The sequence below is a fragment of the Callithrix jacchus genome, chromosome 10, assembly GCF_049354715.1.
Source record: "Callithrix jacchus isolate 240 chromosome 10, calJac240_pri, whole genome shotgun sequence".
NCBI classification, from domain to species: Eukaryota; Metazoa; Chordata; class Mammalia; order Primates; family Cebidae; genus Callithrix; species Callithrix jacchus.
This window is the reverse complement of record NC_133511.1, coordinates 115,981,293-116,002,626: the sequence shown is the minus strand read 5'-3', so window position 1 is coordinate 116,002,626 and position 21,334 is coordinate 115,981,293. Positions and strand designations below refer to the sequence as shown.

At 39.4% G+C, this 21,334-nt stretch overlaps 2 protein-coding genes across 4 annotated transcripts in view; both read left to right on the top strand.

Annotated features, from left to right (window-relative positions):
- The window catches only part of LPXN (leupaxin), a 44,002-nt gene extending 43,067 nt beyond the window's left edge, over positions 1 to 935 (top strand). For all 3 annotated transcript variants that reach the window (XM_035262777.3, XM_009008166.5, XM_002755307.7), the window contains one exon: positions 83 to 935. In XM_035262777.3, coding sequence (XP_035118668.1) covers positions 83 to 352 — 270 coding nt within the window. In that variant the 3' untranslated portion in view covers positions 353 to 935. The remainder of the gene's footprint in view (positions 1 to 82) is intronic.
- Positions 578 to 21,039, top strand: OR5B21 (olfactory receptor, family 5, subfamily B, member 21). Its single transcript, XM_009008162.6, has one exon. It carries the CDS (start codon positions 19,223 to 19,225, stop codon positions 20,153 to 20,155), a length of 933 nt encoding a protein of 310 aa, XP_009006410.3. The 5' UTR covers positions 578 to 19,222; the 3' UTR covers positions 20,156 to 21,039.
- The last annotated feature ends 295 nt before the right edge of the window (positions 21,040 to 21,334 follow it).

Here is a 21,334-nt window from a genome sequence, read left to right as displayed (position 1 = left end):
TTCAAGGCCGAAGATTTTACTTTTCTGACATTTTACCTCTTGACATCTGCATTCTTTTTCTCTCTCTTCCCTCCACCCCTAGGACTGCTTCAGCAGTTTCTCTACTGGCTCTTTCTTTGAACTGGATGGACGTCCATTCTGTGCACTCCATTACCATCACCGCCGGGGAACTCTCTGCCATGGATGTGGGCAGCCCATCACTGGCCGTTGCATCAGTGCCATGGGGCACAAGTTCCATCCTGAGCACTTTGTGTGTGCTTTCTGCCTGACACAGTTGTCAAAGGGCATTTTCAGGGAGCAGAATGACAAGACCTATTGTCAACCCTGCTTCAATAAGCTCTTCCCACTGTAATGCTAACTGATTGACAGCCTCTTCAGATTCCTTATAAAATTTAAACCAAGAGGGGATGAAAGGGTAAATTTGCTGTTACTGACCTTCTGCTTAATAGTCTTACAGAAAAAGAAAAGGTGATGAATAAGAGAACTTCTAGACTTTACATGACTAGGCTGCTAATCTTATTTTTTAGGCTATAAATTCTTTTTCTCTCTTTCTTTTCTTTTCTTTCTCCAATCGGTACTTGGAGTTAGATCTAGGTCCTTCTATTTAGTCCCTCTACAGATGTCTTTTCCACTTGCATAATTCATTCCAACACTGGTTTTCTTAGGTTTTTCCATTTTCACCTCTACTGATGGCCCTACTGAGCTCTTCTCTAATTTGGTCCTCAGATTTGTTACTTTTCAAGTTTTCCCATTTCCCGGTGGCTCACTGTCTTTCATTTCCCCATGAATCACTGCTGTGGAATCATGATACCAATCCTAGCTCTTTGCATCTTCCTTCAGTGTATTTTTGTTTTTCAAGAGGAAGTAGATTTCAACTGGACAACTTTGAAATGAGTACTGACGTCATTGATAAATAAAATGGCTTGTGGTTTTAATAACTCATTGTCATATTTGGGAGATAAACTTTCTGTTTCCTATGTTATATAATAGGCACTATTGCAATTAAAATTATATCATACATCTTGTTTCCTTCCATCCAATGAGCACTTTAGAAATTTTAATCATAAGAAATGAAAAGGAGGGACTCCTGTTCATTAACTTTTTTCTTTAGTTTGGTTTCATAACCATTTCATTTTCTGGACTTAGATGATGGAATCATTTTTTAAAATGGCAAAGCTTCTTAAAATTTTTTTCATTATGCTGTTTACAGGAGAAACTCTGGCTCTCCATTAGATACCTTACAGATTCATTTCTAAAGTAAAAATGAAACACGGTTTCACATTTGCTTCCTGAAGACAAATGAGATGGCTGTTCTCAGAGCATCTCTTAAGAAAGATGCTATAAAGCTCAAATGATCATTATCTACAATTAGGAAAGCCAAGCCTCAAAGAAAAATTCCTCTTAAGCATTTGTTCATCTCAAAATGTTATAAATAAATGTGTAGAAAAGCTTGCCAGGTTATCAGAGAATCTGAATTTCTTATGTCCTATGAGTTTACTGTCCTGCAGTTTACTTTTTATAAAAGTAAGCTTCACAAGGACCTATCCTTCTGCAAAAGAGATACTGAGAAGATCAGTACTATATCTTTCTCACCATGGTCCTAAAAATAATTGTGTGATTATTTGATGTAACAAAAACCAGACGCTTAGAATCCTTGATTCTGAAATAAGTTACTGGCAAAAACTTCTTCACAGGAGGTATTTTTAAAAATGGGACACAATTTGATGTCTTTAGATTGATAGAGGACTAGTACTACTTGGGAGAGCTGAAATGGATTGAATGCTTCTTGCCAAACTTTATTATATCTATGTCCTTTGCTGGAATGGATAATAAAGGGGTTTTGAGAGTTAAAAAAAAATTGGCAACAGTTAATTCTATAAAATAGGAACTCCAAGTGCATGTAGGATATGTGGGAGGCCACACAGATATGGAACCATCTGGCCTCTACCCTGTTTGGCTGTCTGAGAGCGCCAGACTATACAGAACACACTTTCAACTTTTAAACATCCTCTTTGCAAAGTCTTTATTCAACGATGTCACATGCAGGTGTTAATATGGCGATGTTCTTGGTTGCCTTGGCAATTTGAGAAAGTAAATTTGGAGTTTTAGCCCTTAGAAATGCTCAGGTGCTAAAACTTCTTTATAAAGATTAGCTATTTTGAGATTTCAATAGAATTTAACTATTTTTAAATGTCAAAGAAACTTCAGAGTTCATTAAGATGCAATTAAGAAGTGAAAACATTTTCTTCCTACATTGAATGGAAGTGGTTTTATTTGCTCAAAAAGAGATACCGACTTCAGGATCAAAGTTTTAGCAATAAGTAAACTACTCACAAGTAAAAAGTTCTGCTTTTTAAAAACCATGGAAATACCATTACTAAAATTGATCACTTACCTATTTTGGTTTTGAGTAACTTCTAGGGTGTTTCAAAAATAAAACCCACCCTCACAGAACAGGGCTTTGCCACCAGTGAATATAGACGTATTAAAAGGAATATGCTCTACAGTTGGCGCCCTGTTCTCAAAGATGAGTCTCTCAATTAGTTTGGTCAGTTTTTCTTTGAAGTAAATCTAGTATCTTCCGAAGTGATACTTTGATAAAGACAGCAATTATTTTTCCACCCAAGCTCTATCATGCGCTCCTCTTGGGGGTTGCCGGATGGTTGTCAGCCGCGTGCTTCTGTTTCCATAACCAGTAGGGGGCGCAAGAGTGCTTTCATTAAGCATTTCCAAGCAAAAGTTCTGGGATTCATCCTCATTGGTCTAGCCTAGGTCACATATTAGTAACTTTTGCTGGGGGAATGAATTCTGCAGCTTGACTTGAACCATACTGAATTATTTCCAAACTTAGAAGCGGGAAGAAGTTTCCCGAAAGCACAAGGACTTTGTGGAGGAGATGTGAATACTTTAAAGCTGGATACTGGTAAGAAGGGGGAAAGGGGCAATGAATCTTGAATTTGTATGTTCAAAAGTGAAAATATTGGCGTTTCCGAGTTTCAAGGTAATGGAGAAGGTAAGCAAGTTGGCACTGTCAAGGTCCTGAGGGATCATGTCCAAGAACTTTACAGAACCCAAAAGCAGAGGTGGGCCAGGGATGTTGGTGTCCTGAGGAACATGCGGCAGAGACACTGCTCTTCTGCGGCCCCTAGGGTCGCACCACTGAGAAGCATCTAAAGCAGCTTCAGTTTGGAATCTGAAAAAGGAGATCTTCCAGCCGGGATAAAGGTAAGAAAGAGTAGTAACTTCCTTTAGAGGCGAGTGTCTTAGGCATAAGCAAGTCCTCAATAAGGCAGTGGCAGCAGCCACTGAAATATGAACTGAAAAAGCGAGTGCCTGTCCCCCAAATATTGTGGAGGTTGTGTTACTAAATACAACTTACCAACCGTGCAGTACATAAGTGCTGGGAACACAGAGCTCAATGGGGAAATGGAAACCCACTGGGATCCACCAGAAAAAAAATGAAAGAAATCGCAGGTAAAAGCTGGTGCTTGGGTTGTACTTGTTGCAAATTTATAACCTTGCCAGAAGGCAGTTTTCTGGTGAGGGCTCTTTTTTTGGCTTGCAGATAGCTGCCTTCTTGCTTTGTTCTGTAGGAAATATATTCTGTAGGAAAGGAGACAGTTTATGTAGGATGTTCTCCTACCCCAGAATAGTCAACGTATAGTGCCTAAATTAATTTTCCATGGGGGGATGTCTCCTAATTGTGTTTAGGTTCATAGACCGTGGATTCTGGACAATTGCATAGACTTCCTGGCATCCTGTTGAGAGCCATCCTTCTTCCCTTCCTATTTTGGATATCATTAAATCACAATAAATACTGTATTATGGGAATAACATTTTTCCTGGGATAAGTTACTCATTTCTAGTGAGAGATATCTCAGATCACAGGTAACACTGGAAAAACTCCTATAGCTGAAAATGAACAGACCAAGAAATCAAAGGAAGTTTACTTTCTCTAAGTTTTAACTTAGAAAATTTGATTTTGGATATTAATGTTTTTGGACTTCGATATGCTGTGTTGAATAATATTAGTGTATATAATTGGGGATGGGACGTGAAATGAAAAGGCAGTGAATTTCTCAGCTTTTTTTCCCCCTATAGTCCAGTTTCTTAACAAAGAACTGCATCTCCCATTCTTGGTCCATGTTTTTAGGTGAGGCTAACTTTAACCTCAGCCTCTGAAATGGGCACAGTCCCAGGTCTGACCAATGAAAGTACTTTCTTGTTTTGAAGAAAGGTGATTGGATCAGGGTAGACATGTGACCCCAGAAAAGCCAATTGTATTGCTCCTCAGCACCTATGCTAGATATATTCAGAAGAATATTCCCATTCATTGGGATTCTAGTTGTGAGGATAATAAAAACCCATTGCTGCTGAGAAATATTTTTGTCATCACTTAGGAGGAGGCTGTTTGAGAAAGAGGGCAGCACAGAGGAAAGTACAACCGAGTAACGGAGAGGCTGTGTTTTCTTTTTTTGAGCCACTCAGTTCTAACGTATCAGCATCTTAACCATAGACTAGGAAATTATGTGAGCAAATACATTATCTTTTTTGTTTACATTGAAAAATAAACTCGATGTTGGTACAGAACATATATTGTATATCGTCATGAAAAACTAATCCACAAAAATAGTGTTGGATCACTTCTTGATGCTTTTTACACTAGTGCAGAGTGAAACTCTATAGTTTAAGGTTAAGTCATCTGTGGCTAGCTCGCATATTTAGAGTACAAACTTCTTGGTCCTGTCCAATTTTGCAGTATCTGTCACTATGACAAAGGGGAAGAAAAAGGTTGGGAGGGTGTTATCATCCTCTAGGATTTAAAACTCTTTTGGAAATCATGGTATTCATGCTGCTTTGTTTAATTATCATCCAGAGAGAACTATTACATATTTGATATTACTGCAATACTCTTTATAGTGAAAAACAGTTTCAAAACATCTGGATATCTCATTTGCAAAAAAAAAAAAAGAAAAATTTGGCAATTATAAGAGAAATAAATTTAGATTTATCCTGTGTCTTAGTCTGCTCAGCTCCCATAACAGAATACCATAAACTGGGTGTCTTGAACCACGGAAATTTATTTTTTCATGGATCTGGAGATGAGAAGTCTCAGATCAAAGTCTGCAGGGTTGGTTTCTGGTGAGGGCTCTTTTTTTGGCTTGCAGATAGCTGCCTTCTTGCTAAGACCTCACAGGGTGAAAGGAGAGGAGAAAGAAAGAAGGGGAGAGAGAGAGACCACCAGAGATCTGGTGTCTCTTCTTGTAAGGACACCAATCTTATCAGATCAGGGTCCAACCATTATGATTTCATTTAATTTTAATTACTTCCTTTAAAATCAGCCACATTGGGGGTTAGGCCTTCAACATATTTTGGAAGGACACATGTACTCAGTCTGTAACATCTTGAAAAGTGCTACTTAAAGAAAATTGGGTTTATATAAAGTTGAGGAAGAAAAATAAGACATTTATAGTGATTCTGAAAGGGGACCTTAGGGACATTTTTCAATGCTTTGGAGGTCGGAAGTGGTTATTTTCATTATGTTCAATGACACTTAGAAAATATGACTTTCCGTCTCTAGGTGCTCTTGCATTTTCAGACACAAGTTAGAAAATATTGGAGGCTCAAAAATAAAATGAAGAACCGAGAGGAAGATTTTCCCAAGATAATCTGAAAATTTTGAAAGGAAGGAAAAGTAGAATGAAAGAAACTTACAGGATATACGAGAGAATTTGTGGACTGGGCTAGGTGAAATTTTCAGAGCTTTCGGTAAAGAAGGCAACATGGGCCTTATAACACACTCTCTGTGAGGAAAAGACAGACAAAGTGGTGGACTTGTCACTCAGTTCCCTTGCACAAACTACGTGGTGAAGCTGCTGCTTATCCTGGATTGTCTTATAGTTTTGGGTTTTTCTGAAAGTGGATGCTGAGGCTAGGACTTGTGTGCAGTACTCTCTTTAGGAGGCGATTTCTAGATGTACAAGCTGGAAAGCCAAAAATGAGACAGGAAAGGCAAGGAGGCCAACTCAGTGAGCATTAATGAACAGGTTACTGCTTTGGGAAGTTGGAACTCAATACTTAGAGCACCTCTGGGATTCATGGTAGAGTACAAGGGGTGGTCCACCAACCCTTCCACCTCACTCTGTCTTCCTTGTACTCAAGCTGCATGTGCTGTGAGGCCAAAGAAAGCCCTTCTTCTAAGTCACAGGCACTTTGAGTAGGAAGCAGCAGTGTGCACCTAGCAGTAAGTGCCAACAGATAGGGGTGGGAACTGATGCCATTTGTTAGGGAAAGTTATGGAGGGGTAAGGTTAAAAGGAAAAAAATCACAGCAAAGATCTTCGTATCAACGGCAATCACAAGACTGAATTTGTAGTAAGCCATGCATTTGCAAAGTTTTATAATGTTCCCGGCTCTATGAAGCTTAATGTATTTTTATCTAAGGTAGTTTTAGTAGAGGGGATAACAGAAGGGAGAAAGTGGGTGAGGATTCCTATTTAGCTCTGGAAGAAACAGTTGATTACATGAATAGGTCAAGGTGACTTGATTCAGAAACAGAACAAAAGTTTGTTAATTCCTCGTCTGGGATGCTTTCTTTTAGGCTGTATATCAACAGTGTAAAGTGCCCATGAGGCAAATTTTCAAGGAACAAGCAAGGGCACTAGGGCATCAAAGTGATTTGCTCTAGGCTACACTGTTTTGGTTATATTGGCAAGAATAGCAGCCATGGCATCAGACAAACCAAAATTTAAATGTTGAATTTGCCACTTGCAAACTGTGAGTGAATTTACCACTTGTAAACCTTGGTTAAGCCACTTATCTTCTCCAAATTTAGTTTTCATAATACGTTAAACATGGGCAATAATACTTCCCATGTGGGTTTGCTGTGGGGATTAACTGAGATAATAAGAGAGAAATGGCTTTGTAAACTGCCAAGTACCATACATAAAAGGCATTAACAAAATAGTCCAAGAGATATGTGAAGAAGACAACACAGCATCCATTCCTAGCATTTCCATGGAGACCGTGAAACCATAGCAGGCTTTTGGTTGTTTTTGTATGATTTTAGAAATCTTTTTTAAGGCTCAGGATGAAAGCTGATGGAATTGAAAATTCTGGGAGATTAGGAGAAGAGCTTGAGTTTGAGCTCATAATCTTCCTTTGCAGCAACATATTGACAAAGTAATACTCAAGAGTGAACGATTTCCATGGCACAGGAAATCTATCTAGTTAGCGACTTCCCATAGATAGAAAATAGCTCACCCAGGTCAAGGAAGCATAGCGATGAGAAAAGAGCTCAGGAGCCTTCCAGGGCCAAGATTTTCCACTGCCTGCCATAGGTCTAACTATAATCCAAGGGAAATTTCTAGGAAAACCTTTGTTATCACTATTACTTAAAATAATTCAGCTTGGCAAAGACACAATTCCATATGCCTTCTGATCAACATCTAAGTGATGGATGGTACTCTGTTAGCCAATCCCAAACTCACTGATGGGAAAATTGTGGTCTTTTAGTATGTGGATCGTTTGAGATTGATGCAACTGAGTTGCAGTTAAAAGGTGGGGAGGACTTTAGGTTGTGGGTCTTGACTTCAGGTTTGAGTTTCCATCCTGGCTCCACCACTTACTAGCTCTGTTCCTTCATGAATGTCTCTTGGTTTTGGGGCATTTATTCATTCACTCAGGGAAAAGAAAGTTGAGTTAAAAGTCTAGCTCCAAGGAGATCAGAGTTGAGAAGTGATTTTTGGATGTAACTGGACAGAGATTGCAGAGATGGAGATATTGGTGATTTAAGAGGTGTAAGGTGACATAGCTAAACCAGATTCTAAAGGACACAGATGATATGGAGGCAGGGGCCCAGATGAGAGTTATCCTTAGGAAAAAGAGTGTTCCATCTTCTATGTGTTTACGTATGCGAGTGTTTTGTAACATAGCAGACGGATGCGGTTTCCTTTTCAAAAGTGGGAGCAAGATGTATTTCAAGATATACCAGTTTAAACTGTTTTCACTAGCAAACAGCCCCAGGGTTTGTCAATTTACAAATCAATTCTTTTCTGTGTTTGTTCATAATGAGAAGCATACAGTTATCAATTTACAAATCAATTCTTTTCCGTGTTTGTTCATAATGAGACGCATACAGTGCTACTTTAAACTACCACATCTAGTGATCTAAAAGCTAGTTTGGTGAGATAAGGACAAATACATTTCCCAGAGGTAGACTCCTCAGTTGATATATCTGAGCCTTCTCAAATTTATTAAATAGAGAATCATACGGGATTTGCATTATTCAGTAGGTCCTTACTGTCCAAAGGCACTCTCTAGGTTCCAGAAGAAAGCTAAGATGAGTAAGGCATAGTCTACCTTCAGAAAATTTACAGCTGAGGAAGGATCCCACATTCAGTCTCTAACTTAAGTTTGTTCATACTGGATGGTTCTGGACAATATTGTGTAATAGGTAGGAATACAGGAGTGGGAGGAGCTAAAGTATTGTGTTCTGCTAAAAGAAACAGAAAAAGACATAATGTACAGGAGTAAGTAACACAGGGCAATTTGAAAAAAATGTTATAAATAGGACACACATATTGTTTAAAACTTCAGAGAAAAACTTCACTTTGGAGATGGCATTAATTTGAGCCTACAAGTAAAAGTGATTTAAAAAGGCAATAAAAACTAGGGCATTTCAAACTAAGGGAACAGCATGAAGTCAGCCAAAGGGGGACAGCATGCATGGTGTGGTGAGTGAAGGTAGGAGCCTGTTCATTAAGCATCCACGGTGTGCCAAACACTGCGGTGTGGGCACTTTGGGGTCTATGTGGATAGAAAGTAGGATGCTTGGTGGCTCTCAGGAGAAATGAAAACTGGAAAGACTATTAAGGGTTAGAGTGCTTTGAATGTCAGGCTTGGGAAGTGGGACATCATTTGTAGGCAACAGTCATCAGCGGTGTTGACTGCAGTGGATCAAGGGGAGAACGAGAGGTGGCAGAAGCTGTGACCACTCATGAGCTGAGGTTCCAAGTTTTCTGTGTATGCCCCATTGTCCCACTGGACTTTACCTACAAAATGCAGATTCAAAGATAACATTTTGAATAATTAGAAGATGAAAATCACGAGACATTTGTCTCCAAGGGTGGGACGTTTCTGGGTGCTGGGCCTTATGTGACTGCACGGTTTTGCACATCTGTGAAGCTGGTCTTGGAGAAACCTTCAAGAATATTGTTTCACGTAGACCAGAGAAATAAGTGTTGAGCTTTATGGCATATCAGGGTGGCTATAGTCAATCATAATATGTCAATAACTTACACAGTAAATTTCAAATGTATCACCACAAAAAATATAAAGACCTGATGATTATATTAGCTTGATTTAATTACTCCACATTGTATGTACATGTCAAAACATTATATCATACTCCATAAACAATACAATTATGATTTGTCAATTAAAATAATATAAATATACAAAAGAAAAAAGAATATTATTTCAACAGAATGGAGTAGAAACAGCTGAAGCTATAATACAGTGGATTAGGAGAGAATGGAAGATGCTGTGGATCACTTTTGATCATTTTGATGGTAGAAGGAAGGATACTGCTATAGCACAAGAGTATATTAGGATGGGAGAAAGATTTTTGATCATTTTTGGGGAAGGGATGGATAACTTTAGAATGTCTGTGGACAAATGGGGTAGGAGTGAGTAAGAAAGGATGGAGGAACAGGGAGTAATTGCCATAGTATGGTCTCTCCAAAGTGAGTAGAGATGGATCATTGGCATAGATGAAGGGGCAGCCTGCTACAGAAGAGGGGGAAGCTCTGAGGTAGAAAGGCAGAGGAGGACAGGATGGATTTGGATGGAGAGATTGTAGTGAAATTAATATTAGATGGCCTTGATTTGGTAAAGGAGATGAAGGAAAACACACCCACAGAGAGTGCATTTACCTGCATGGGGCTGCGGAGTATGCAGACACTCAGAAAATTCTGAGAAATCGATGGATAGAAATAAGTCTGCAAGTCAGAAAGCATTGAAATTAGGCCAATTAATAACCACACCATGAAGTCTAAATGTTCAACAGAAAGAAAGAGTTGCATATCTCTGACTTTAAATCAAAAGTTAGAAATGATTAAACTCAGCGAGGAAGGCATGTCAAAAGCTGAGACAGGGCAGATGCTAGACTTCTTGCGTCACACAGTGTCCCAGTTGTGAAAGCAAAGAAAAGGTTGTTGAAGGAAATTAAAAGTCCTACTGCAGAGAATACCTGAAAGATAATAAAGTGAAATATCCTTATTGCTGATATGGAAAAAATATTAGTGGTCTGGCTTTTCCTTAACCAAAGCCTCATAGAGAAGCCTCGAACTTCCTTCAGTTATGTGAAGGCTGAGAAACGTGAGGAAGCTGCAGAAGAAAAATCGGGAGCTATCAGAGGCTGGCTCATGAAGTCTAAGAAAAGAAGCCATCCCCAGAACATAAAAGAGCAAAGCGAAGCAGCATTTGCTAAGGTAGAAGCTACACCAAGTTATTTCAAAGATTTACCTAAGATAACTGATGGAAGTTACTGCACTAAACTGTATCTACTGTATCTGTCTATCTATCTATCTACATTTATTTGAGACAAGGCCTTTCTCTGTCACCCAGGCTGGAGTGCTATGGTGAGATCTCAGCTCACTGGAGCCTCCACCTCCTAGGTTCAAGCAATTCTTGTGCCTCAGTTTCCTGAGTAGCTGGGATTGTGGAAGTGCACCACCACACCCAGCTAATTTTTGTATTTTTTTTTTTTTTCGTAGGGACGGGATTTCACCATGTTGCCCAGGCTGGTCTTGAACTCCTAACCTCAGGTGATCCACCCACCTCTGCCTCAGAAAATGCTGGAATTACAGGCATGAGCCACCAGGCCTGGCCTAACAATAAATTTTTAATGCAGACAAAACATGATTATATTGAAAGAAATGCTATCTAGGACTTTCATAGCTCAAAAGGAGACATCAACGCCTGGCTTCAAAGCTTCCACGGACAGGCTGACTCTATTGTTAGGGGCTAATAAAGCTGATGAGTGTAAATTGAAGCCAATTCTATTTATCATTTTGCAAATCCTAAAGCCCTTAAGAATTATGCTAAATCTACTCTGTGTGTGCTCTATAAACGGAATAACAAAGACTAGATTATAACATGGTTTATTGAATATTTTAAGCTCACTATTGAGACCTACTACTTAGAAAAATACATATATTTTTCAAAATATTGCTGCTCACTGACAACGTACATGGTCACCCAAGAGCTTTTATGGGGATGAACAAAGAGATTAATGTGGTTTTCATGCCTGCTAATCCAACAACCATTCTGCAGCCCATGATTCAGGGATTAATTTTGACTTTCAAGTCTTATTATTTTACATTTTGTAAGGCTATAGCTGCAATAGATTTTGATTCCTCTGATGGATCTGGGTGAAGTAAATTGAAAACATCTGGAAGGGTTCACCATTCTAGATACCATAAAGAACATTCCTGATTCATGAATCCATGTTATTCACATTAACAAGAGTTTGGGAGAAATTGATTCCAACTCTAGTGGATGACTTAAGAAGGGTTCAAGACCTTAGTGGAGGGAGTAACTGCAAATGTGGTGGAAATAGCAAGAGAACTAGAATTAGAAGTGGAGCTTGAAGATGTGATTGAATTGCTACAATCTCATGACAAAATTTGAACAGATGAGAAAATAAAGTGGTATCTTGAGATAGAATCTACTCTGGGGGAAGATTCTCTGAACATTGTTAAATGACAACAAAGGATTTCAAACGTTCCATAAAGTTAGCTGAGAAAGACTGGCAAGGTTTGAGAGGATTTACTACAATTTTGAAAGAAGTTCTACTGTAGGTAAAATGCTATCAAACAACAGTTCATGCCACAGAGACATTTTTCATTAAAGAAAGTTAATCGGCTGGGCACGATGGCTGATGCTTGAAATCCCAGCACTTTGGGAGGCCGAGGCGGGTGGATCACTTGAGGTCAGGAATTCCAGAACAGCCTGGCCAACGTCGTGAAACACCGTCTCTAATAAAAATACAAAAACTAGCCAGGCGTGGCGGTGCTTGCCTGTAATCCCAGCTACTCAGGGGGCTGAGGCATGAGAATCACTTGAATCGGGGAGGTGGAGATGGCCGTGAGTCAAGATCACGCCACTACACTCAAGCCTGGGTGGCAGAGAGGGACTCTGCCAAAAAAAAAAAAGTCAATCAATGCAGCAATCTTCACTGTTGTTTTATTTTGTGAGACTGTCACAACCACTCCAACCTTCGGCAAGCATCACCCTGATCAGTCAGCAGCCATCAAGGTCCCCAACAAGCAAAAAATAATTACAACTCACTGAAGGCTCAGGTGATTATCATTATTTTTTAGCAATAAAGTATTTCAAATTAAACATATTTTGGACATAATGCTACTAGACACAATATAGTGTAAACACAACTTTTATATGCACCAGGAAGCAAAAAATAATGGTGACTTGCTTTACTGTGATATTCATTTTATTGGAGTGTTCTGAAACTAAATCCCCAGTATTTCTGGAGTTTATTTGTACTTTGTGTTGATTAACTTTCATTTTCAACAGCCCCATGATGAGAAGGAGAGCAATGGAGAGACTAAGTGACTTGTAAGAGCCCTCCAGGAACTGGGAGGGAGAGTTGGGATTTGAACTGATGCATTTGGCTCTAACTGCAATTGTCACCTGTGGGCTGTGGTGGCTGTGATCTCCAAGGTCCTAAGAGGCGCTACCATTCTATGTGGTCATGAAATTACCCTTTAGGCAGAGGGTAGTTTCTTGATTTTTCTTGTAATTCCAAAGCATTTTCCTGTATGAACTTACTGGTCAGTGCTGCGAGGAAGAGGACGAGTCCTCATTTTCCCAGCCCCACCACTGGGAACGGCTCATCAGGCGAAAAGCTTGAGATGGCCTCAAGGTGGCAGCATTAACTCAAATATGGATGGACAGACCCGGGTACCTGGCCTTGAAGTAATCCCAAAGTCAGAATTGGCCCTCCCTGCGTTTTACTTTTTCTAAAACCCCAAGGTGTAACTATTTGGAGGTGAAGAGTCAAATTGATCTCGTGAGGAGACCAAACAGTGAAGACGCTGGAGGTATTAAAGCGGAAAAGCAGAAGTATTTCCCAGGAATTAAGAGTCTTTGGAGGGAAAAGAAAGAGGATATATTCAGTGCCATGAAAAACTGATTAGGTTCAAAAAGATTAATGATTCATCTGTCATCCGTTCATAAGTGGCTGATTCTAGGCCTCTTACTTGTCAAAACCCAGAATCACCCACTTCACCGTGTTAATGGTCTTCGTTTTTATCTGTTTGATTTTTTTAGAATATTAAACACTGATAAAGGAGACTACTAAACTATGTTATGAAGTCAGATATATAGGCTAGATTGTCTCCGTTGTTAGTGTTGAACTGACAGGTGAAGTTTCTCTTCTTTCCTCATCTTCTTCTCCTCCCTTTCTTCCTCTTCTCTCCCCTTCCCTCCCCTCCTTCTTTTCTTTGCTTTCTCTCTTTATCTGTCTTCCCCCATTTTCCCCTCTTTCTTTCTCTAGTTTTTTTCCTTGGTTGTTATATTGGTCAAATAAATAATGAGGAAGAAACCTAAGTTTTTAGAGGCGAACATGTCGGTCAGGTGATTAGATGGTACAAAATTCCAAGAGCATGCAAAAACATCCTTGGACTTCTATCACCTAGCTTTCCACCTGCTTGGCCACTTTATATGTCTTCTTTTGTTAAAAAAGAGTATTCTAACAGTGGGCTTTTTCTTGGAAATGTTTTCATGAGAGCAAAGAAAAAGTGGCTGGGCGCGGTGGCTCAAGCCTGTAATCCCAGCACTTTGGGGGGCCGAGGCGGGTGGATCACGAGGTCAAATGATCGAGACCATCTGGGTCAAAATGGTGAAACCCCGTCTCTACTAAAGATACAAAAAATGAGCTGGGCATGGTGGCGCATGCCTGTAATCCCAGCTACTCGGTAGGCGGAGGCAGGAGAATTGCCTGAACCCAGGAGGCGGAGGTTGCGGTGAGCCGAGATCGCGCCATTGCACTCCAGCCTGGGTGACAAGAGCGAAACTCCGTCTCAAAAAAAAAAAAAAAAGAAAGAAAGAAAGAAAAGAAAAGAAAAAGTGAGTAAATAAGCTCTACTTTTGTAACTGACTGTAGTGGAACATGGATCTGTGAGAACCTAAGAAAATATCATTTTCTAGATTCTGAGAGCATCTCTGCTTTTCCACATTTATTCCCAAGAGAAGCAGTAGAGCACAGTGTAAAAATATACAGAATTTGGGTCAGACAGACTTGAGCATTTCCTCACTTTCTGGAACTATAAGATGCTCCGGGCTTCTCTGGTATATTCCCTGCTCCACTGCTAGAACCAGCTATTCCTCTAAGCAGCCTTGGTTTCTTTTATTAGAGAATAATATTAGAAAAAAATCTAACTGCTAGGTATGTGTAGAAGTTTTCACATCTGTAAAATTGGAAAGATAATATATTTCTCATAGAGCTATATGAACATTAAGTGAAATAACACATACAGGTATATACTGAACAAAGGGCTTGAAATATAGGAAACTATATTATGTATTATAATATATAAATATATAACACGTATAATATGTAAATATATTTTTTTTACATATACATTTAGTAGAGGCTGAAATAGAGAAATCCTTTGCTTCTCGTAAGCTCCATGTTAAAATTTATTTAAAACCAAGTTGATTGGGAAAAAAAAATTCTTGGAAGTGTTTTGATTCACAGAGCTCTTTGGAACTTTGAGTTCTGTAGACAGAGCTAGGTTTGGGAAAATGGAAATTCTGATAAAATTTATCATTTATACTCTGACATTTTGAAAATGTCTCCCCATTTAGTCTTAGATAAAGGGCCAGCTCCCAATACTCACAGGAAATCTGTGGGCTGAGTGTGCAAGGGGGCTGGATCCTCAAGCTCCTTTGAAAGCATTTTTTTGACAGAATTTTCTCATCAGTAATCTTGGCCCGTGATTAGAAGAACCAAGACTCCCCTGTGGCCCCTAAGGGACCTCTGAGGTGCCTCCATATCATAATAATGTTTCAGTTCCCTCAAGAAAGTGTTGTTATAATTGCTTGTTTGTATGTTGCTGAGCCCTGGATTGGAATTGAGACCTTAGGGAACCCGGGAACCCAGTAACCCCGCTTCAGAGGCTCCTAAATCTACATAGGCACCAGCTTCTAGCTGATCTCAGACTTCTCACATAGTTTGCTATGGCTCACTTAGGGTCGCAAGCAAACTGCGGCAGCTGAACTGCCTTTACACTTTTATCACATAGCCTCAGGGAATCTTTCACTATTTGAAATCCAAGGTCCTCAGAGACCAACAACTCTTCTTTTCTTTTTTCAGACTTCAAAAAGTCCAGTGTTGAAGCAGTTCTGAATTGAGATCTCATAATTCCCAAGGACATAGGTATGTTTTCCCTGACCTTTTTAAAAAGCAGTATTCTTCACATCGTGGGTAGAAATAATAGATTTCTCTAAAAGAAAGAGGCTCAGAAGTAGGTATATAAAAAGACTCTTAATTCAATTTTCCCCAACCTCCTCTGCTACATTTCATAAGAACAGAGACAGAAGTTTCTCACAGGTGATTCTGAGTCACCTCTACTTAGACAGCCATCGCCATAGTCATTGCTAGAAGGGGTGTTGCTACCAAATGGTATTAATAAAACCTGGGAAATAAGTTCACACATGTGGCCTACAATTTAAAAAAGGATTGATTAATTTGTTTCTGTTAAGCACCTGCTAGAGGCCACATACTAGCTGGGTTTTCTTATATTTTATCTTACTTTATCTTCTGTCTGCAAAGGAACATTGACTTGCGTATAGTCCCAAAGTGAGCATTAAAGCTCTTATTCTAACTCAACTGCTGATATTCGAATTCACTCAACCACTTAACAAATAGTTGAGTCTACTCTATTGCTGCCTCGAATGTAGTGGTGGATGATAATGCACAAAACAGTGACAAGCAATACAGACCTTGTCTCTTCCCTTATGGAATTTATTCCATTGAGAGTCTTCTTTAGAACTCCTCAAATGGGGCTGTGACGACTGGGGGTGATGCTTCAAACCCCTTTAGAAGCAATTTTCATGGAAATTTTTCTTTCCAAGCTATCTTAATGGCTTAGATTTCTTCTTCTCTCTTTATAACAATAATTCATTAAATTTTAGTTTTAAACTTAATATTTTAACCTTACATATTTCAGTATTCAACCTTAGATATTTTAAAAATATTTTTTCTCTTTCAAGACTCCTTCCAAAATTTATTTTAGGCCCATGCAGAAAAGCCTGGGTTTTGCAGGACTGGAGTGGGAGGAGATGCAGTAGCAGCAGCAGCAGCAGCAGGATTTGAACTCAGGCCTTGCAGGCTTCCAGGGTTGGTACTGTGTAAATAGCCCTTTCTCTCTGCCCTGACTCCAGATTTCTCCCTGCTGCTCTGGATCTCAACACATTTATTAACAGCAACTGCAATGCATAATGGAAAGGGTTGCCCATCAAGGGAACACAGAAAGTACCTTGAATATTAATTGCTGATAGATGAAGATGGCAGTCCGAGGCAGTTCGATATGGGGGATGTGTAATGGCTTTTAGAAACTGAACCTACAGCTTAAGTGAATAGACTCCTGTGGTCAATATTAACCAAGGACATTGATCTAATAAGCATTTGAGAGGGTATTTTGGAAAATAATTCAGAATCCACCCTAAGTCAGCTGCATTTTATTATTGGAGTTTTTCCAGGTTTTCATCCTACCTTGTGTCTAGGAAAAGGTTGGTGTAGATATATGAGGGCTAATATATCTTTAGTTAAAGGACCACAGTACTTAGCAAGCAGTTATCCCTTCCTGGGTTCCCTCTACCAATAAGCAGTAATATTTGGCCAGAGTTCTAGACCTTAAACCAGTCACTTCACCTTGCTGAGCCTCAGTTTCTTCATGTCTATATCTGTTATCTATTATCTAACTCTCTATCTATCTGTCTATCTATCTATCTATCTATCTATCTGCTTGCCTGCCTGTCTGTCTGTCTATCTATCCATCTATCTGTCTATCTATCTATCATCTATCTATCTATCTATCTATCTATCTATCTATCTATCTATCTGGTCATGCAATAATTAAATTAAGAAGCGAATGAAAAAGAGTTTTATAAACTTTAGAACCACTATTTTTTATAAACTTTAGAATAGTGGTTCTCAATAGGGGGAATATTACTCTTCAGGGGACATGTGGCAACGTCTGGAGACATTTTTGACAGTTGCAAATGAGAGGTGGTGGTGTTACTGGAATCTAGTATGTAGAGAGAGGACAGGGAAACTGCTAAATATCTTATAATGCACAGGACAGCACTCCCCCACCCCCACCACACCCTGAACCAAAGAACTGTCCAGCTTATAATGTCAATAGTGCTGAGCCTGGAAAATCAGGCTCTGGAATTGTACAGATTTTACAGTTAAGTAGTTGTGTGACCTTGAGGGACACCACATCCTTCTGTTTCCTAATATGTAAGATCAGAACACTGCCCGTCATAGCTTACAGGATATTGTGTCTGCTGAATTAGAGAGTATACACACATGTCAAAAGTCAAAAGAAAAAAAAGTCAAAAAGCCTGGCTAAATATAATGGAAAATGCTGCTGGTCAAAAAGTCAATTGGTACATAACTGAGTAGTAATGTACCAAGCTGACTGAGCCAGTTCTTCTGAAACTAGCCACATCATGTGTGTGTCATGGCCATCCAAAACGACAAGCTATGCTATCCCCTTCTTTTTGTTACTCTCCAAGGTAAGCTAAAGTCTAGCAGAGCTGAAGCATTTTTCTCCTTCTAATTCCTCTTTTCTTTTCCCCCTTTCCCTCCTCTCTTCCCGCATTTTCTCTCTCACTTCTTCTGAGTCTGCTCCCATTCACTCTGCTACTAGGAGTAGGAAAAGCCCTGAACACCTCAGGATGAAGAACAGAAATAGGAGAGAAAGAGTGGTCTAAATTAGGACACAAGCCTGTCTCCAGGCCTGACCATCTGCAAACTCACTTTTACTCCTGAATAGTTTTCATATGACAAGTCTAAGCTAATATTTTGTCCCAAAGCACAAGCCCAGCGAGACAAGAGGACAACAGTCTGTTTGTTGTGGAATCGAGCATGAGAAATATTTACACACTTTCCGATTGATGTTCTGTTTGATTCACCAAATATTTATATATGCATGTGAGGGGCCATGGCAGGGTGGTGGACCAGAAAGGATGAAGACATTTACTGTCCCAAGGGGCTTAGAGCTAGCTGAAGAGTGAGTAGTTGCCCAACTCATTGTGCGATAATCAGCCAAGACTCAAGTGCTTTGAAGATGCAGAGAAGGAAGGACTTGACTATAATTAGGGTCTACAACAAAGACTTCCTATGAGGGGTGAAAAAAATACATATGCATATACACAGATAAATAATAACATTTGTATATATTAAGTTCATAGTTTTATACTAAATATATATAAATACATACTCACATTTACATATACCATATTCCCTTTCGGTTGAACTATTGTTTAGGGAATAATTTATAAAGGCATCAGAAGTTGTGGTTAAGATCTTTGGATTTAGTATCAAACAGACCTTGTCCTGCCAACACCTTGATTTTGGCCCAGTGAAGTGGATTCGAGACTTCCGGCCTCCAGAACTTTGAGAGAATAGATTTGTGTTGTTTTAAGGAGAAAGAAATTTGGAAAATCTTTAGTGAGGCTATACTATTGGAAGTAAAATGTGGAAGACAATGAGTGATGGATTTTTTTAATGTTTAATAATTAAATACATACAAAGTTATATCCATACCATAATTTGACTTTATATGATGTAAACATGTTGAAGAGTTCAAACTGAATGTATGGACTTTGGATTCAGCAATATGAAGGGGCGAACTTTGGTTCTGACCTCTAAATGGACTATGTCGTTCAATAATGAGCTCCCTGAGTCTTAACTCTCTTATCTGTAAGATGGGCATAATAGCACCTATCTCATATGAGTTAAAAGCTATAATATACCAGAAGATTCTAGCATGAATGTTACACACAGTACATTCTCTCTATACACTAGTTTTTTACCTTTTTATCATCCCATAATCCCCTCTTATACTTTCATTTGAATTTTGTTGCTGCCTCTTCTTTAATCATCAGGCTAATTCAAATTTGTCACAATGGAGAATAGCACAGAAGTCACAGAGTTTATCCTCTTGGGATTAACAGATGACCCCGATCTTCAGATACCCCTCCTCCTGGCATTTGTGTTCATCTACCTCATCACGCTGGTTGGGAATGGGGGAATGATGGTGATCATCCACTCAGACTCCCATCTCCACACTCCAATGTACTTCTTCCTCAGTAACCTCTCCTTTGTAGACTTGGGTTACTCATCAGCTGTAGCCCCCAAAACAATGGATGCATTGCAGTCAGGGGACAAGGTCATCTCCTACAATGGATGTGCAGCTCAGTTCTTCTTCTTTGTGGGGTTTGCCACTGTTGAGTGCTACCTCCTGGCCTCCATGGCCTACGACCGCCACGCAGCGGTATGCAGGCCCCTTCATTACACCACCACCATGACAGCAGGTGTGTGTGCCCTCCTTGCTATTGGTTCCTATGTCTCTGGCTTCCTCAATGCCTCTATCCATGCAGCGGGCACCTTCAGACTCTCCTTCTGTGGTTCTAATGAGATTAATCATTTCTTCTGTGACATTCCCCCACTCCTGTCTCTCTCATGCTCCAACACACACATCAGCAAGTTAATGGTCTTCTTCGTGGTGGGCTTCAACGTCTTCTTCACCCTCCTGGTCATCCTCATTTCTTACTTCTTCATATGCATCACCATTCAAAGGATGCGTTCTGCTGAAGGGCGGAAGAAAGCCTTCTCCACCTGTGCTTCCCACCTCACTGCTGTGTCCATCTTCTATGGCACAATCATCTTCATGTACTTACAGCCCAACTCCAGCCAGTCCATGAACACAGACAAAATAGCCTCGGTGTTTTACACAGTGGTGATTCCTATGCTGAATCCCTTGATCTACAGCCTTAGGAACAAAGAAGTGAAAAGTGCTCTCTGGAAAATACTCAGCAAACTTTACCCCCAATATTAAGTGTGAGTGGGAAGTAGATAAGCAATTAAGGGATAAACTTTCTCCCACTCCTAAATGCCATCATGACATCTAAGGTCTGGTTTGTTTCAGTTCTTTCTTCCCCAAGAACAGTGGTTACTTCTGCTATCAGGAGAAGATGTAAAAAGCAGCGCACTGAAAAGTCTTACTTACAAAGATAATCTTGTATTTAGTGAAGAGCAACATGAGACAGTTAAGCTTTTCTTGATATAGTTTTTTGATGTGGTTCAAAGCAGAAGATGGAAGCATACAACTGAATGTGCTGAATTTTCCTAACCATATTTTTAACTGTAAGAATTTTTCATTCACTGTTAAACTTGGTGTAGAGATCCCACTTTCATTTATAATATTTGTCAACTAAACATGCGGTGTTGTTTTTTATTTCTTTGTTCTGTGAGTTTGAAAGTTGGACTTTCTAATGTAGACAAAGGATGTTTCAATACTTTAAATGATATTTCAGAGAAAGTTGTAATTTAAAGGACAGGGCACTAAATCAAGAGTCAGGTGGCCGAAGATTAAATCCTTCCAACCTCATACTCTCCCTTTCCTACCCACATTCCTACCCTTACTCACTGGTCATGTGCCTTTGCAATTGTCATTCCCTTTTGCTAAGATGTTGGGGAAACAATAAACCTTGTTGTATACAGACGTATGGAAACATTTTAATAGATGAATGACTTAAACTTTAACCTTTCTTCAGAGAGCCTACACTATATTCTGTGTTTCTTGTTTCTAACATAATTACCAAAATTTCCAGAAGGTTTAGAGAAAAAAAGCTATTTTCTCTAGAGTTATGAAAAAATATAATTGTCTTCTGAATTAAATGCTTGCATTTCTTAGCACCCTTAAGTTTGGTGAATCTATTATGAAGATGTGTAATAGCTTTCTGGGCCATCTTTGCTTTTATTTTTTCAATAATTCAGCTCACCTCTGGGTCTCCATTGCTTTCTGGTGTTCTGTAATTAGATGCTACAAGAATAAAAAAGCATGCCTGGAAATTTGCTTCTTAAGATAGGAACAGCACGATGACGCACAGTGCTAGTCCACCTTCAGGTCTTGTTTCATGTACTAGATGGTTTGAGCAAATGTGTGTGCTTGGGAAGGGAATGGTGATTAATCCCACTTCTCACATATCAACTACCTGATGGTGTTTATAACTAC

What these genes read in the sequence shown, in the direction of transcription:
- OR5B21 (XM_009008162.6), top strand. Translation starts at nt 19,223, where the DNA reads ATGGAGAATAGCACAGAAGTCACAGAGTTTATCCTCTTGGGATTAACA.